Genomic DNA, 18,521 nt, shown 5'->3' with positions numbered 1-18,521 from the left:
CTCCCTGGAGAACTCCCATATGTCCTCATCTAGAATCATATATGGAGATTGCCCCTTGGGCATTGCATAATGAGATATGCTGGGTGGAAAGTAACATATAGCAATGTATAGGGGTCTACCCTCATCTGCCCCCACTCTGACCCACATGTACACCTCGCGCTCTCATCACGGCGCATAACATGGATGAGTGGCTGAAGCTCCTCTCTAAAAAGAACTGCAACTCCTCCAGATCCGTGCATAACATGTACCTCACTCTCATCATGGCGCATAACATGGATGAGTGGTTGAAGCTCCTCTCTAAAAAGAACTGCAACTCCTCCAGATCCGCGACCACCATGCTTCGAACGGGCCTCGTGTCTACAAGTCGTCTCCCATCTGTATCTCGCCACTCTCTGTAATGTGCTGCCTGGGGCCTGATGTGTCTCCGAGTAGAAGATGACGTCCCTATCTCTGAAGCTGTCCTCAAAGGCCCCCACATCGAGTCTCAATGCTTCGTTGCAGTTCCATATTGTATCTCGCCACTCTTGGTAATGTGCTGCCTGGGGCCTGATGTGTCTCCGAGTAGAAGATGATGTCCCTATCTCTGAAGCTGTCCTCAAAGGCCCCCACATCGAGTCTCAATGCTTCGTTGCAGTTCCATATTGCAAGTCTCAGACTGGTCCCATAGGTCTCGCACCGTCAAGTGGTGCGTCTCTCTAATATCACCACTCTGCCTTCTCTGTAAAATGCTAGCTTCCCTTTTTCTCTGGCTGCCCTAATCTCCGGCATGCACTCCCTCATATGTGCTAGCTGTGCCCAGGTGAGGTCATCTCCTAAAAAGATGCCCATTTTCTTAAGGGCATAGCGCTTGGCCAAGAAATCCTTATTGGCCTCCAAGGTGGGAAAGCGTAAAATGAGAGCTCTCTCCTTCGAGCTCTCTCCTCCATTATTGTCTTTCTTGCCCGCTCTCCAAGCCCCCGTGTGTGTAGGCCTCGAAATGCCCATGCGTGTGTATAAATCTTTGGCTTCCTCCTCTACATTATCACTGTCCTTAAGACCCGTGATCCGCACATGAAGTTCCCTTGTCTTTCTTCTTTGTTCCTCCTCAATGGTTAGGTTGATAATCTTCGAGGTAGATGTGCTTTTGGCCTCCTTGTTCTTACCTTTCTTGACCACTTCTATACATTTCTCCGTTTCATCTACTTGCTTTTGCGTCTTCGTGAGCACCTCCACCCACGAGGAGGTCTCTCGAGCCTTCTTTTCTTCTCCCTCTTGAAGTGTTCTCACTTGGGCCTTGATGGTGTTCAGCTCCTCCATCATGACGGGCTGAATTTCACCTTCCTCGAGCTTATGTTGAGAGCTTATGTTGAGCACGTGCTTCTTCTATCTCCTTCTTGAGATTTGCGATCTCTACATCTTGGGCTGCTATCCGCGCTTCAAGCTTCTTGACTTTGTCAAGAAGGCTCCGGTTGACCATATTAATTGCATTGTCCATCTCTTTCTTGTGTTGTTGGATGGTTGCCTTGATCAGGTCTTCAATGTCGATCCTCTCCATCTTGTCTTGGGCTGAAAAAAGCTGGTTTCTAATTAAAAATTAATTAACCCTTCGCCATAGGAAGAGCTCCGTGCGTGTCTGTAGTGCTTTCCACCGAGAGAGAGGCTAGAGGGGGCTGTTGCGAAGAGAGAGAAAGATAGGCAGCAGGCAGAGGGGAGAGAGAGAAATGAAATGAAATGTTATATTAACGTCTTCAAAAGGAGAGAGAGAGAGAGAGAGAGAGAGAGAGAGAGAGAGAGAGAGAGAGAGAGAGAGAGAGAGAGAGAGAGAGAGAGAGAGAGAGAGAGAGAGAGAGAGAGAGAGAGAGAGAGAGAGAGAGAGAGATGGCCGAGTCCTTTTGGGGCGAGCAGAGAGAAGAGAAGAGCTTGTGGGGGCGCAGTGAAAGAGAGAAAGCAGGCGAGAGAGGGAGGCGACACAGGTGAGAGAGAGAGAGAGAGAGAGAGAGAGAGAGAGAGAGAGAGAGAGAGAGAGAGAGAGAGAGAGAGAGAGAGAGAGAGAGAGAGATTTTATTAACGTCTTCCAAAAGACCGAACTCGGCCTATGAGACAAATCGGAGTACCTGTATGGGGTATCCTCTGTCATCCCAACAAAATGAAAAAGTATTGAATAAAAAAGCTGAATCTGGGTGTGCAGGGGATGGAGCTCTATTACTAGGAGAATGCAAAGCTATATGCATGGAGTATACAATCATGATATGCAACCTAGCTAGCTCCATCCTGTACCATACGGGGGGTATAAGATGGTATACATCGGTGAAGGGGGTGTCCACAGCTCCCTGAAGAACATGCCTGGGTGTGCTCTGAAGCGAGCCAGTCGCTCCGCACCCTCTCTGTGAAACTGAGCTCTGATCTCTGTCATCTCTCTCTGGTATAGGCGTGGTGTCCGAAAGCCAGGTGTCCTCTGTCTCTTGCGGGCTCTAAGTGTCTCTGCTCTCTGAAGAGTAATTCCCTGCCGTGTAGGGGCTGGGAGGGGTATGGATCTCTGAAAAAATGTAGTAATCTGTGTCTGTCGCCCCCCCTCTGGAGCTGTCTGAGCCTGTAATAATGTCACTCTGTGGCGCTGTATGTCTAGAATGTATCTCCCCAGTATGCGCTGGTCTGCTGTCTCAAAGATCTGGCGTAGGGAATGTGGCTCTCTGAATAAAATGGGATATCTCTCTCTGATGGTTGTATATGCTCTGCATCTGCATGCATAATGCTCCTCACTCTCCACCTCCTCTCGGCACAATCTGCATACCCTCTCCTCTCGTGGGATCTGTGCTGCTCTGCCAGTCTCAATCTCCAATCGGTGTGATGAAACTCTGAGCTGACCAATAGCCACTCGGGAGCCGTGTGGTAAAAAGCCCTCCATGTATCTAGGCCTCTCTATAAATCCATCATCAGTGATACTCATGAAGTGATCTCTGTAGTATAGCATCTTCGGTGGGAGAGGCTGTGTAGGCGATATCCATGTCTCTCGTGTATAGAGCTGCCATATATCTTGTCTCAATACTCTGTTCCTCTCACTATGAGAGAGACGGATATGTGGTGCATCCCTATCATAATGGAATGGTGGTAGATGATCCATGTCTAGGCCATGTTGTGAGAACCAATGTGTGACCTGTGCATACCATGATCCTCTGTCTCCTGCCTCAACCAACTGTCTAGATGCCTGAAAAGCTCTGTATGATAATCTGTCCTGTGGCATCTCTCTGAATCTGTCTAGCAGGCATATAGTCTGAAATATGGCCTCTACCATCATAGGAGGCGCAGCAAACTCTGCTCGGATAATGTCATGAGGTACTTACGGTTTGCTGCGTATCATGCGTGCCATCATGAGGGCCTGTGTTCTCTCTATCTGTGTCCACCAATGGGTAGCAAGGCCTGGCGCCCATACTGCTGCTCCATACATCAATGCCGGTGTGACTAATGTGTCAAATAGCCACCCCTTCGTCCGGGGCTCCTGAAAATGCGCCTGGTGGCACTGTCTCTCTAGCATAGCCAATGCTGCATATCCCCGTGTCAATCTAGCTCTGGTTGCTGAACCCATGGTGAAGCGTGTGGCTGCTGCAGAGAAGGTAACCCCTAGGTACACATATGATGTCACCACCTCCACCTGGCATCCTGCGAGAGTGAATGTCAGCTGACTCCTGCCCTGTCTCGATGTATGAAAGACCATAACCTTGGTTTTCCCAAGGTTCACAGTAAGACCCCTCTGTGTGCAGAAATCATGGAGGGCATGTAGATGCTGCTGTAGACCACCTGGGGACTCAGACACTAATACAATATCATCAGCATAGAGCATAATATGTACTGAGGTACCTGCTAAATCAACTCCATCTCCGCCTCCCCGTGTAATGAAGTCAGCCACCTCATCAATGTATAACCCAAATAGCGTGGGGGAAAGTGGGCATCCTTGCTTCACACCAATGGTGCTAGCAATAGTCTCGGACATACCTCCTGGACATCTGACTCGCCCAAAAACCTGCTCATATAATGCATAGATGCCCCATGTCATATCTGCTGGTATGCCAAGAGACTGCAGGCGCTGAAAGAGCCTCTCTCGTGGTACTGTGTCAAATGCCTTGCGGAAACCCACAAAGCAGCAATAGAGCTTTCTCTTCCTCACTCTGGCCTGATCAATCATACATCTCAAAGTGAATACATGGTCAGTGGTAGAGAAAGCTCTCCTGAAGCGTGCCTGCCCTGATGAGCGTAAACCTGCTCGCTCTGCATATAAGCTAAGCTCATGCTCCAGCACTGCACCATAGAGTTTGGCCAGCACGTGGCCAACCATAACCGTCCTGTAGTTGCTCGGATCGAGCATATCCCCTAGTTTTTTAATCGGCACAATGGTATGCATCGTCCAGGCAAACCCTCTGCTACTGCCGTGTTAAACAGGTGTGCAAGAAAAGGAGCTAAAGAATCTACTGCATATATGAGATGCTCACCTTGCAGGCCCATATGGTCGGCGGCCCGTCCATGCTGTAGGCGGCGGATAGCTTCCTGTACCATCGAGTGGGTAAAGAAGCTAGCTGTGGTAGGTCGAGGCTCCTGTGGTGGCTGAGGTATAGGTGGCTACTGTGGGGCATGGTATAGACCCTCTGCATATGTGTGCCATGTCTGTGGGTATGCAATGGTGTCGGGGTCCGGGGCTCTCTGAAGTGCCGCCATGAGACATGGCTATCTCTACTCATGAAGAAATGAAAGATCTCTAGCTCCTATATCTCTGCGAAGGCCCGCCGCCTTTTGCGGCGAGTAAGTCTCCTCATCTCTCTCCTCGCCTCCTGCTCTGTGATGGCTCCCAAGGCTCTCTGTATGCGGAGTCGTGAGTATAGGGCTCTGCACTCGTCATCATACCATCTGTTCTGGGGCATAGTCCCAGGTCTCGCAGGCTCTCCTGAGTGTACACGATGTGGGAAGCTCTGTAATGCAGCCGTGTGTAGGAGTGATGCGAGCTGGGTTGTAATGGTATCCATAGATGCCAGGGGATCCATGAGTAGGAGCCCATCCTCTACTCTGCCAGTGTATATGTCTGCCATGTCATGTGTGAAGTAGATGGTAGTGTATGGCGTCGGTATGTGGGGGGCTGGTGATACTGGTGATCCGGCTAGTGAAAATGCCAAGTATGCATGATCTGCCCCAATAGGACGAGGTGGAATGTAGAATGAGGTGACAAGCTGTGATGCCTCCAAAGACCCCATAATGTAGTCTACCACCGTGCCTCCGGTTCGTGTATGACCCCCATGTGGGAAGCATGTCAGCCCTCCTGATCCCGGCCACTGTAGCATCCCGTTATAAATAACGAGACGATGCCTGGCTCCCAACTCTAGTAAGTGGTCCCCATAATGTCCTCTGTCTGGTCCAGTGTCCTCTGATGCCCGACTAGCCCCTATCTCCTCTGGATCCACAGGGTGGAGGATCTCCATGTCATCATAGTCATACACCTCACACTGTCTGCTCTGTGTGTGGGCATTGAAGTCGCGCGTAAGAAATACTTCCCCTAGTGTAGAATAATGCATAATCTCCTCTGACAGACAAGTGTATGGCGAGGCTCCTATCTCCTCCTCCTGTGGCATGTCCTCTGTAATGACATAGGAGGATCCTGATGGAGAAAAGTAACATAGAGCTATGTATATAACCCTGTCCTGTGAGAGCTATAAGCTGATCCACATGTATCTGGCCTCTGGATCCTGTGCTACCACTCTTAGTCTCCCCTGTAGCTCCCGTCTGAATAGGACTGCTACTCCCCCCGACCCTCTCGAGGTACCCTGGCGTGTGGTCCTCCTGTATGCTGACTCCCACTGGAATCCCTCTACTCGAGGTAGCCCTCTCTCTGGGCTCTGATGTGTCTCTGTCAGAAGTATGATGTCTCTCCCCCCCATAACATGCTCCAGTCGTCCAGGCTGCACCCATAGTGAACCATTACAGTTCCATATTGCTATGTGTATCTCTGTCAGTGGCCTGGTCTGTGTCCCATAGGCCCCAAACCGCTAATCCATGGGCCGGCCATCAATGATGACCCGACCATCTCGATAGAAGGCCTTCTTGCCTTCTCTCCTCGCGTGTAAGACATGAAATGAAATGAAATGATATATTAACGTCTTCAAAAGGCCAAAATGACCTATGAGACCAAAAAGGTTACAACAATTGGTGGATCTGATACAATGTTTGTGTAAGAAAAGCTAAAAACAACTAACTGAAACTGAAATAACTGTGAGGAAAAGTACGGTACTAGGAGCTCCTAATGGATAACATTTGGGAGGAAAACTCCAGCAACAAAGGTAAGCATCATACACATCACTATCCAAAGATGTCTCTCATCGGTCGATGGCGGATATCCTCAATGTCCTCCATGGTGAGTACTCTGATTGGACGTCTCCCATGCCGTGCTAGTATGGTCCTGATCCTCTGATGTAGTCTCCGCCGGTGTCGAGATGGGCCTCTCATCTTGGGGCGCCTGGACCGCCCCAGCTCTATAGCCCGATCAATCAGTGTACCTCTAGTGCGGCTATACTCTGGGGCTAGCTGCAATGCCTGCTAGCCTGACTGCTCAATCTCTGGTCGAAAGAAGTCTGTAATCTGCCTCTGTAGGTCTCTCTGATCCCGTCCCTCTCAAGAGACCCTCTCTATGTCTACGAAGCTCTAGCAAGTAAAATCCGAGGCATCTCTGATCCTGGTATCTCATGACTCTAGAAAGTCGTCCGAAACCCTCTCTAAACAGGCAGTGAAAACGGCCTCGTATCTCATAATATACTGGACAGTGACATATGTAATGTAACTGTCTCTGGCTCCATCTGGCACAGCTGACAAATCCTGGCCTCAGCTGGTACTCCTCTGAATCTTCCAGTCTCAATCTCTAGCTGGTGTGAGGATGTGCGCATCTGACCAATAGCACACCGTACCCCATGAGAAAGATGAGTATCCATGTAGCTGGGTCTAATCACAAACCCATCCTGCGTGAGCTGGAGAAGATGATCTCTATAGAAAGCCATCTTCGTACCAAGCTCCTGTGTCGGCTGTATCCATGTCCTCCTAGTGTCCAGCTGAATTAAGTCCTGCCTGATAAGTCTGGTAATCTCTGCCCGTGTGAGAGAGAGGGAGGGTGCATCCAGGGAGTACTGAAATGGAGGTAGCCTTTCCATACTAAAGCCATGCAACTGGAACCAAGCTGTCATCTGTGCATACCAACATGATCCGTCTCCCTGTGATGCCAATTGTTGTGAAGACTCTAGGGCTAAGCGAGCATATCTGTCTCTAGGGAGAGCCCAAGTGCTATGTATAAAGGAGACTGATCGAGTGAGTGCCTCTACCACCAATGGGGGGGCAGCCATCTCTGCACGGATAATATCATGTGGTACGGAGGCCTTGGCCCTAATCATCCGGGAAATCATAGAAACCAAGGGCCTCTCCATATGTCTCCATCCATCAGTGCTACCAGCTCGGCTGTGGTGATCCACTGAGGGTCCCCATATCTCCACTCCATACAGCATGGCTGAAGTGACCAAAGTGTCAAAGAGCCAGAACTTTGTTTGAGGTTCCTGAAACTGAACCTGCAAACACATCCTCTCTAGTCTCCCCAATGCTGCATAAGCTCTGGTCAATCTGGTCTCTGCTGCTCTCCTCAAGGAAAATAGTGGGCCACTGAAAACCACACCAAGGTAAGTATATGCATCTGTACACTCCACTGTCTCCTGACCATATGTAAAGGTGGGTACTGACCTCCTAACCCACTGTGCTGTGGTGTTAAACACCATCACCTTGGTTTTACCAAGGTTAATAGAGAATCCACTGTCCTGTGCAAATGTGTGCAATGCATCCAAATGACGCTGCATCCCCTCTGTGCTCCTCTGTCACCCTCCCGCTCTACATAGTCTGAAACCTCATCCGCGTACATCCCAAATAAGGTGGGAGAAAGGGGGCAGCCCTGTTTCACCCCAATAGTGGAGTGAACCATCTCAGATATACCCTGAGTAGTACGTACCTGTCCCACAACTGTCCTGTATAAAGCCATGATTCCCCAAATCAGCTCTGTGGGCACTCCCATCTCCTGTAGTCTGCGCATCAGTCTGGCTCTCGGTACTATGTCAAAAGCTTTGCGGAAATCCACAAAGCAACAATAAATCCTCCTGCCATATAATCTGCCCTCCTCAATAATAGCTCTGAGTGTCAAGATATGGTCAAGAGTGGAGAAACCTCTTCTGAACCCTGCCTGCCCTGATGCACGTATGCCCTCTCTCTCTGCCCATCTACTCAACTCCTGCTCAAGAATAGATGCATATAATCTAGCCAATGTGTGACCAATCATGATGGTACGATAATTCCCAGGAAGCATGGGATCCCCTGACTTGAAGATAGGCACAATCGTGGACATATTCCAAGTCTCAGGAAAACCCTCACACACAGCTCGGTTAAACATCATAGCAATAAGCTCTGCAAGCATATCTCTGGCATGAATAAAGTGCTCTGCTACCAAACCATCATGATCATATGCTCTCCCAGTCCTCATCCTGTCAATAGCTTTCCTTACCATCTCAGCAGTAAAGAAAGCACATGTCTCTGGGCATGGCTCCGATGGGTCTTGCAGGGGCGGCTGTCCTGTTGCTGTGTACAGGGATGCTGCATACTCACCCCAAATCTCTGTGGAGGTAATGGCTGGTGATGGTGAATGCTCATGGAATAGTCTCCATGCCTCGCCTGAGTCCTGACTCATAAATAACTGATACAAATCTCTCTCTAAACTGAGCAAGATAAGCCCTCTTCTTCCGTCGCACTAGGTGCCAGAAGGTAATCCGTGACTGTCTGTGAGTGGTAACACCCATGAGCACCTCTCTCTGTAATCTAATCCTCATCTCTCTGCACTCCTCATCATACCAACTGTTCTGGGGCATGTTCCCAGATCGTCTCCGTGTAGGCTAACTATGGGGATATGCCTCTGATGCTGCAGCATGAAGCGTATCTATCAATATCTGAGTGAGCTCATCTAATGGCCGTCCCGGCTCCTCGGCACATAAGCGTCTGTATATCTCATCCGTGTACACGGTGTCAGTCTCCCTCGTAAAGGTATAACGAGTGTGTGGAGACCTGTCCCAATGGAGCGGTGCTGAACTGAAATGTGAGAGTGAAGGACAAGATAGCATGATCCACTGCTATTCCAACCGGCCTAGTGCCTACCATAAAATCCTGAAAAGAGGGAATGAGACTGGGCTGAGCCATAACATAGTCCACTGTACTAGCACCATGCCTATGTGGAAAGCAAGTGAAACCGCCCGATGTCGGGAATCTGTGTAGGCCATTCAGGATGGCCAATCCATGTGCAGTCCCCATGTCTATCAAATACCGCCCATACACTGTATGTTCCTCATCCTGTGAGAGTCTAGATAGGCCCATATCCCTAACATCAAGCTCCCTCAACATCTCCTCTGAGGTATCATAAAATACTGTCTAGTTATGGGCGGTCCTGGCATTGAAGTCCCCCAAGAGAATGATGTCACCATCCCTGGAGAACTCCCAAATGTCATCATCCAAAATAGAAAAGGGAGATTGCCCGCTAGGTGATGCATACACTGATGTACTAGGAGCAAAATAGCATATAGCAATGTAGAGATATCTGCCAGTCTCTGCCCTCAGTCTTAACCCACATGTACCTAGCCTGCTCATCTCTGCGGACTATATTTAACAGTGGCTGTAGCTCCTCTCTAAACAATACTGCCACTCCTCTTGAGCCCCGTCCTCTATGCTCTGAACAAGTCTCCTGTCTACAAGCTCTCTCCCATCGGTATCCACTAACATGTGGCATATGGACTGTCCAGGAGCCTGATGCGTCTCACAGTAGAAGATGATGTCCCTCCCAGTGAAACTATCCTCAAAAGCCCCTACATCAAGACGTAGAGATCCATTACAATTCCAAGTAGCAACTTTGAGTGTAGTCCCATAGGTCTCGCGCCGTCATGAAGAGCGCCTCTCCATAATCACCACTCTACCATCTCTATAGAAGGCCACTTTCCCTTTCTCTCGGGCTGCCCTTATCTCTGGCATAACTTCTTTCATGTGGGCAAGTTGCGAGAGAGAGTGTGGCGGGAAGGGGCTACGAGGGGGGAGAGAGAGAGAGAGATGGCCGAGTCCTTTTGGGGCGAGCAGAGAGAAGAGAAGAGCTTGTGGGGGCGCAGTGAAAGAGAGAAAGTGTCAGCAGGCGGGAGAGGGAGGCGACACAGGTTCGAAGAGAGAGAGAGAGAGAGAGAGAGAGAGAGAGAGAGAGAGAGAGAGAGAGAGAGAGAGAGAGAGGCTTGTAGCCACTGTGTTGATTATATTCTGACACAGAGTCGCTGCAGCACAAGGCGCCAACTACAGATACAAAGGTAAGAACTGGATTTTTTTTTTTCAAATTCCAATTGGAGTTCACATTCATATATCCCAGTTAAGTGTATCTCATGTAGCTACATAATTTTTCCTTCTACTTGTGGCACGTGAAGCTTCTTGCAACCATGACAACTTGGTTTATATGCAGGAAGCTTTCAAACGGTTGCCTGTCCCCTATGCTCCTGTGGAGTTTAGTATAGGGTCAGGCTTGCAAGAGGAAGTTTCTGGGAAAGGACTCGAGCCGGCCCCTTTTGTACACATCCGACGGAGTATCCTTTGCTATTTGTTTCAGCCTCCCGACATTCATTCCAATATCAAAATAACTCCCAATATATGCTCTAAGAGAGATATTGACATGGTTATTGAAACATCTGCACATTCCTTCAATGAGTTTTTCTGGGCTGGGGGGGGGGTGTAGGGTGTGTAGGGTGTTATTTTGCAACAAGAAATGTTTTAGCTTTTGTCAATGTTATCTACCCAGAAACTCTGATTTTCACACCCAGAAGTAACAAATTGTTTTTTTAAATCCTTATCCCTCTATAGATATATTCCTTGTAAAGAAGAAACGTGATGATGCTGATGATGGAGTTGGATGCACCTGCAAATCTTCTTGTCGAGATGGTTGCGAATGCAGGTTCCCCCCTGGCCCCTCCCTCCCTCCCCCCTCCTCCCAACAAAATTTCTCTCTTTCTTCACTTTCTTTCTCTATAAATATGAATCTCCTTAAGTTGTTCTTGGATACATTCTTTTGGAGCTTTTGTTTTGTTTGTGAAGCTATTGCCTTGCTATCAGAGTTTGTGCATAATACCTAGGCTGGAGTTAAGAGGCATTTGGAGTCTCTTGTTGAAATGCAAGTGTAATTGTCATGGAGGTGCATGATGTATTGCACCAGATACTGAGTTTTTTTTTAAAAAAAAATTGTTTATTTGTGGAATTTGTTTACAGAGCTCAATCCATGAGCTGCTCAAAGAGTTGCCTCTGTGATGAAAAGTGCTCAAACAAGCCATTCCGTAAAGAAAAGAAGATCAAGCTTGTTAAGGTAAAGTATGACCATGCCCAGTTATGTATCAATACTCTTAATTGACTTTTTTTTTGGGGTTCTTAAAAAAGAGATTTTAATTGTCACATTGTTTAGCATCAATGCACCTGGAATAGTAATTGGGATATGCAGGTAGTTTATGCATTTCCAATAGTAATTGTGATATAAGAAACACCGCTTTCTCTTGTACTTGTTTTATGGCTCCTTGTGGTTCTGAGTGAAACAGTACAAAATCACGGCTATCAGCCAGAAAACGGAGAGGAAAATCCTCCTCCCAGAACATAGGGAGGTCTCAAGTAACCTGGGTCGGATAAAACAAGCTTGTAGATCCTCAGGCCCTTTCTTCCCTACTGGCACTATATGAGACCTTACTTCGTTCTGACTAGTTTGAACATGGTCCCTTCTGCGATATTTTGGTTTCTCATGGACATTAAAAGAAACTTCTTCTTCTTTGTGTGATGTAGGGTACCTAGGAGACTGGGAGACTAAACATGATATGAAATTTATCTTGGTGAATCTTGATGTGGTGGATTCCCTACGACAAATTTGCAGTGGTATCTAGGCAAGTGGGTTTGGATTGGTAGCTAGAGGCCTTTTTATACCATCCTGTTTTTGACCATATTCAAGAGGTCAATGGATGTAGTCCTCACTAAGATGGGTTCATTGGGAGAATCACCTTGTTGCTAGAGCCAGGCATGCTTGCTTTTGGAGAAGGCTGTGGAGTTCAGTGATGGGTACACCCTATAGGTACATGAAACATTTGTTTCCTTGCATGGAAATGCCAAAACGCTAATTTATGCCCTGTAAAGGAAGAGAAGGCAACCACCGTGAACTAAGAGCTAAGAGCCTTTCAAGGATTAGGATGTATCAGAGTGAAGGAAAAAAAGCATTGGCCATAGGATTATGGAGTAGGAAAAACAAGAAGAGCCAAAAGGAAGGGGACTGGACTAATCTGAGCTTTGCATCTTGGCTGAGGCGTATGAGCCTGTTTTGACAATGCAAAAGGAGCATCCTAAATAAGGGAAGTGCATTCTTGGTCTACGAAACACGCTTCCCAGGGCAGCTTGCTAATTATGGGAACAAGTGCACTGTAATGTTTCGCAATTTCAGCCAGCAATGCTTATTGCAACTTGTTCTCTGCACTCCCCTATCTTTCAAGTAGATACCTTACAAGTGTGGTTTTTAACAGGCCATCGGGACCCAGAGTGAGTGCTTTGTATATCTTTCTCAAGAACACTATCATGCTTGCTGTAAGCAGCTGTATAATGTGCTTCAAATCATTTTCATTGCAATAAATTCATAGTATATTATGTTGTGCTTATACTTGTTGGGATCAAGGTATTGCTTGTGTGTGCCCTCTTGCAATCGGATGCATGGATAGTCAGACATGGTAATCAGCTATGGTCTCTCTCCAAATCTTCAATGTGGTGGAAACGTACATTGTTTCGCATTTGGAAAAGTCATCTGCCTCTTAAAGAACGCCTGTTCTTGTGGCGCTGTTTGGTTGGTGCTCTTCCTGTTGGTAGCTTGTTACATGCACGTCATATTGCGCCTTCACGTTGTGTCCGATGTAAAGCTACTGAGGAGACTGTCCCACATTTACTATGGGGTTGCGTATGCTCCAGATCGTTCATTCGCCGGGTCTCGACTGCTCTTCGCCTTCGTTTCCCTTCGGGCATTTTTCACAGATGCTTTTGGCTTTTTGGGGTGTTACAAGCATCACAGTCTCAGTTTGCTGTATTTTTCAGCTGGGTCCGATTCTGGGTCTTTTGGACCATATGGCATATGTTCGGAACAACCTCATGTTCCAAGCCAATGACATTGTTCCCTTCCATTACTTCAAGTTCTCGCTTGGTCATGCGCTTCATTTTGCTTATGATGTTGGGGACATCACTCTTGATACTTATAGGATTTACTTTGATTGCTTCTAGGTAGTGAAGCCTATAGTTACTCTTCTTTTTCTGGGTTTTCCTCGCTTAGAGGTTTCCCATTTGTAAATAAAAAGTGTGGTCTTTTTGGTGGGTTTTCCTCGTTTTGAGGTTTCCCACCTGTAATTAATGACAGAAGCTTTACAAAAAAAAGTGTGTGTGTGTGTGTGTGTGTGTGAACACGGTGTGTGTGTGTGTAGTGGAGTGGGTGTGGATCGCGATTGTCTGAGAGCTGCCCGTGCAGCGCCGCCTTCTGCCCTTTGCTGACTCTGCAGCGCCAGCCGTGTGCCGCCGGTTGTCTGCACTCTCTGTTCGCCTGTCCAGCCTCTCGTCATCTCTCCTATTTCAATTCGCCTACTGTCAGCCCTCTTGCGGTGTGTTCTCCTTTCTTCCAGGTGCGACTGTGCGTGTGTGTGTGTGTGAGTGTGTGTGCACGCGCCTGGTGTGTGTGTGCGTGTGTGTCTGTGCCTCGCTACAGGTCTGTTTTTTCCCTCCTGTATAAGTCGCTTCAGGTCTCTGTTTTTCCCTTTCTTGTAAGATTGCATTCCAATAGTGCTGTCCCCCCCTTTTTTTCCTGTTCTGTGTCTTCCTGCTGAATCGAATAGTCTCGATGGCAGAATCAAGCAAGTATTATGTCAAGAGAGCTCTTTCTCCTGAACCTAAAAGACAATCAAGGGAATCTCTACCCCCCATAGCTCCTTCATCTGAAGATGCTTCCTATGTGTTTGACATGTTGAATGAGGATTTTCAACAAAGTAGAAGAGAATGGATACTACCTGCTCCGGAACTCACTTACAAGATGAAGTTGCCTTCTCTTGTGCATCCTCTGAAGAAGCTCTCTCAAACTGCAGTCATCATCTTTTTTCCAGGTAAAATACCCTTGGCTAATGATGTGGGACAATGGGTGAATTCTCTCCTAGGTGGATGCTATGTAGAAGGAGTCTATTTTGCCTCCAGAGGATTTTATGAAGTTCATCTCTTGGATGCATTGACAAAACAAAAGATGCTGGAAATGTCCCCTTTATTTTTTGGTCGTCAAATGGTGCACATCATGCCCTGGTCTCCTAATAAGGATTATCACAATCTCATTAAACATCACTGCCTTGTATGGGTTGAAGTCGTTGATTTCCCAGATTACATGAGAACAGAGCTTCCAGGCTTAGCGATGACATTGGGACAAGTGATCTTCCCCCTCGTCCCACAGGTAATAAAAATCGTTTTTGCATCTTATGGGATACTGATAGACCAACCCCCTCTTCTATTGCAGTTGAAATCGAGGGTGTTAATTTGGGAAAGAAATATTTCACTTTGAAATGGGGCATTTTTGCTGGAGCTTGTTTCTCTTGTCACAAGTTCGGGCATCTAGCTTCGGAGTGTCCCTCAATCCTTTATCCGCCTCCTCTAGCTGCCATTGCTCCGCCATCTAATAAAGGAGGTCAAAAGACTTATGTGGAAAAGATTGAAGCTAAAGGAGCAAAGCCTTCAGTTCTTACAGGGAACCAAGCCAATTTAGCCCAAAACAAGGATAAAGGAAAAAGCAAGCTAGTGGAAAATAATTCATCTTCTCACGAGGGTTGGCAGAATGCAAAGAAGACGGTGCCTCTCAAACAAAGACCTCTCCAATCTCGCAATTGGGATGCTTCTGCTCCATCTCCTGGTCAACCTTCTACCTCTTCGGACAGCCCCATCTCAAAGGCATGGGTCAATGCAGTTAAGAAGGGTATTCCACTTTGTGAAGAAGATGATTTAGTCAGGGAATTGGATTTTGAGGGTCAGCAAGTCCCTGTGGCAATGGCAGAGGCTTGATGCCTCCCTTTCTCTTTGAAGACTGCTCATCTCTTGTACATATTTTCATGCGTACTTCTCTTAAATGTTTTTCTTATAATATACAGGCCCTCTGCAATCAGCATAAATGGAGGCTTCTATGGCATTATATAAACAATACTCATCCTGATGTTGTGTGTCTGCAAGAGCATAATCAGCATTCTTTTGCTGGCCAGCATGGGTTCTTTTCAGGCTATGATATATTTTATGCAGGATCTGGACAATTCTCTGGGCTGTGCATTTTAGCCAGACATGATCTGCAGCCCTGTGTAGCATATGATGATCCTTGTGGCCGATGGATGATTATCCAATGCATGATCAATGGAGAGATTTTTGAAATAGGCTCCTTGTATGCCTCTCAAATTTCAGCTTCCAGAGCTCAAATGTGGGACTCCATTAACCAATATCCTTGGTCTTCAAATGCTCTACTTTGTGGTGATTTTAATAATTCCCCTCACTGGAAGGACAATACCACACATAAATCCCATATGATTCCCTCTGAAATCCAGCGATGGGAACATATGACTTCTTCTCTTCATACTGCAGATTTATGGACAGCAACTCACCCTTCGGTTTTGGGTTTCACATATCATCATAATGCTTTTACAGAATATTGGGCCAGGATTGATAGATGGTATCTTATTCATGCTCAGCAATATGATGATTATACATGAATGTGGACTGATTATTCTCAACAACTATCTGATCATACTCCACTTTGGCTTAACCTTTCTTTTGGTATGCCTCTGGATGACATTCAGCTGTCTTTAGTCAGACACTTGCAGGTTAATCAATTATATCTTTCTCATGAAAAATTCCAGCAAATGATCAAATTGGCTTGTAAGCCATTGTTATCTCATGCTTAGGAGGATCTGGATTTTGCTTGGAACTCCTTTGTACATCGTATTCAAAATGTCATTAAGGAATATGGAAGATGGTTCATGGCAGAAAACAGACAGCATATCCAGTGGGCAAAATCATACAAGCAGTCCTTGGTATAGATTAGCCATCAAAGGTCTCTTTCTGCTTCTGAACAGAATTCATTGTCTTGTGCTTCTTCCATAATTGATGCTAATGATAAACGCAAGCTTTCCAAATGGCAGACAAGGGCTAGAGTTAAACCTATGCTAGATAAGGGCTGCTCCTCGAAATCTTTCTTTCGAAACTTACACACGTACATACAAAGTCAATCTATCATGAGAGTCAGGAAATCAGATGGTCTTTGGACCCGGACTTTATCTCAGCTAGAAAAACAATGTCTGGATCATTTTCGGTTTCTTTTTTCTCTACCATCTTCTTCTACATCTCAGGCTGCATTGGCTCGGAGCAAATTTATTGAGCTTGCTTCTCCTATTGTTTCTTTGCAAAAAGCTTCAATGCTGGAAATGTCCTTTTCAGATACAGAATTGGATGAAGCCCTCAAGCATTTGGGTAAACATAAATCCCCAGGTTGGGATGGTTTGACGGTTGAATTTTTTGTAGCCTTCTGGGCTGAATTGAAGGGTCCAATCTTGAAGCTCGTTAATGTAGCCTGGCAGCATCAACATCTTCCCTCAGCTTGGAAGCATGGTCTGGTTAAGCTTCTACCCAAAAAACCTGTGTGAAACAATGGATGATTGGAGGCCTATCACTTTGATGCCTGTTATATATAAACTTATTGCTAAAATGTTGGTACACCGGATAAAGGATATCCTTCATGATGGACTTCATCCCAGGCAATATGGTTTTGTTCCAAGAAGACATATACATGATAATATCTCCAATACTCTCATTGCAATGGAATATGCAAAATACTCTGCTCAAGATGTCTTGGTCATGCAGGTGGATGTGGCAAAGACATTTGATACGGTGTAGTGGGATTATGTTTCTCAAATCATGTCTAAACTTGGTTTTGGGCCAAAGCTAGTTAATGTCATATATTGGCTTTACTCAGATTCCACTGCTCAATGCTTTATAGGGAAACATTTGTCTGAGTCTTGGACTCTAGAACGATCAGTTCGACAGGGATGCCCTCTCAGTGCTCTGTTCTATGCTATTGCTTCGCATCCTTTGCTTCTTTACATGGATCATCTGGTTGATACTAGACAGTTAGAGGGGCTTCAGATTTCTGGTTCACGGCCTTTCATTGCACAGGCTTATGCAGATGATTCATTCTTCATGCCAAAGAACAGTCCTTTGGAGCTTCGTCTATTGATGGATACTCTTTCAGATTTTGGGTTGGCAGCTGGTTTAAAAATTAATTTTCAGAAATGAAAACTCTTACCACCCAGCACTGGCACACCTATGCCACCTCTCTCTACCATGTCCCCGAGCAGCCACCTCTCCCCCATCCACCCGAACATCTGTGTTTTCTTTTTCTTTGCCTGAGCGATTGATGCAGTATCCCTCTCTTCAAGAATGTAGTTTTGATTTTGAAGCATTGACCGTGTAACTACATTCGCGGGTACAACGGGTGTGGTTTCTCGTGCTTGGTTGGTGACCTCAACCAAATTCAATGGTGTAATCTTAGGTGCATTAGGATTATGTGGACATTGAGCAATTAAATGATCTATGCCACAACGATTACATGTAAGTACCGGCATCCCCGATGTGTTCCCTTGATTTGGTTGCATCTGAGTAGCGATCTTCTGTAACCTATTAGGGCACTCCGCCACACGATGCGGTCCACCACACTCGTAGCATTGAAGAGGTGGTCTTCTTGCCAAAGTATTAAGGTTTTGCCCTCTAGTGGCGAGAGCAGCCGCTTGATATACAGGCTTGACTTGCCCGAAATGATCCTCCATGTAGTACTGGGGAATCATTTCAAACGCATCAATCCCGTATGGAGCAGTGGGGTCTATCTCCTCTTCATAATCCCCACACGCACTATGTGACTCACAACCCATCTGGTTTACAGGGGTAATCCTTGGATGTGGGGGTTGTGGTCCTAGCACTGGCGGTGGCAATGGCACAGACTGGACTACATTCGGATTCCTTGGAACTATGTGCTGTGATGGTTGCTCCACAGGTTGTGCAGGCATTAGCGCGGGTACTTGAGGTGTGTTTGACCAAGCTAGTGGTGCCTGGTTTGCCAACATTCGCTTAAGTGTTAGGCAATCTTTAGATTGATGGCCATACTTACCACATGCATTGCAATTCCCATTGAATTTGACTCTGAATGTGGGACATTCACTCGTGCTATGTGGTCCTAAGCACACCGAACACCATTGTTGCTCTCTCCTTGGGTACATGAGTGCGCTCTTCAACCCTTAAGGTTCGATACCAATCTCCGGCCTTCCCACTCAAGGTTAAGCCTAAGGCTTTACACTTATGCAGCTCATTGTGCTCTTCCAAGGAATCACACACGTGTTCAAAGACTT

At 46.6% G+C, this 18,521-nt stretch overlaps 1 protein-coding gene across 3 annotated transcripts in view; it reads left to right on the top strand.

The window, feature by feature from the left end:
- Window positions 1-18,521, top strand: part of LOC147606229 (uncharacterized) — a 105,951-nt gene that overhangs the window by 72,813 nt on the left and 14,617 nt on the right. For all 3 annotated transcript variants that reach the window (XM_086792367.1, XM_086792369.1, XM_086792368.1), the window contains 4 exons: window positions 10,344-10,370; window positions 10,520-10,640; window positions 10,915-11,005; window positions 11,317-11,410. In XM_086792367.1, the coding sequence (XP_086648493.1) occupies window positions 10,344-10,370; window positions 10,520-10,640; window positions 10,915-11,005; window positions 11,317-11,410 (333 nt within the window). The remainder of the gene's footprint in view (window positions 1-10,343; window positions 10,371-10,519; window positions 10,641-10,914; window positions 11,006-11,316; window positions 11,411-18,521) is intronic.

Source organism: Cibotium barometz, chromosome 58 (assembly GCF_041138505.1).
Source record: "Cibotium barometz isolate CiBa-2024 chromosome 58, ASM4113850v1, whole genome shotgun sequence".
In the NCBI taxonomy this organism is placed as follows: Eukaryota; Viridiplantae; Streptophyta; class Polypodiopsida; order Cyatheales; family Cibotiaceae; genus Cibotium; species Cibotium barometz.
Note: the sequence above shows the minus strand (reverse complement) of the source record. Positions and strands in the feature narration are given on the sequence as shown.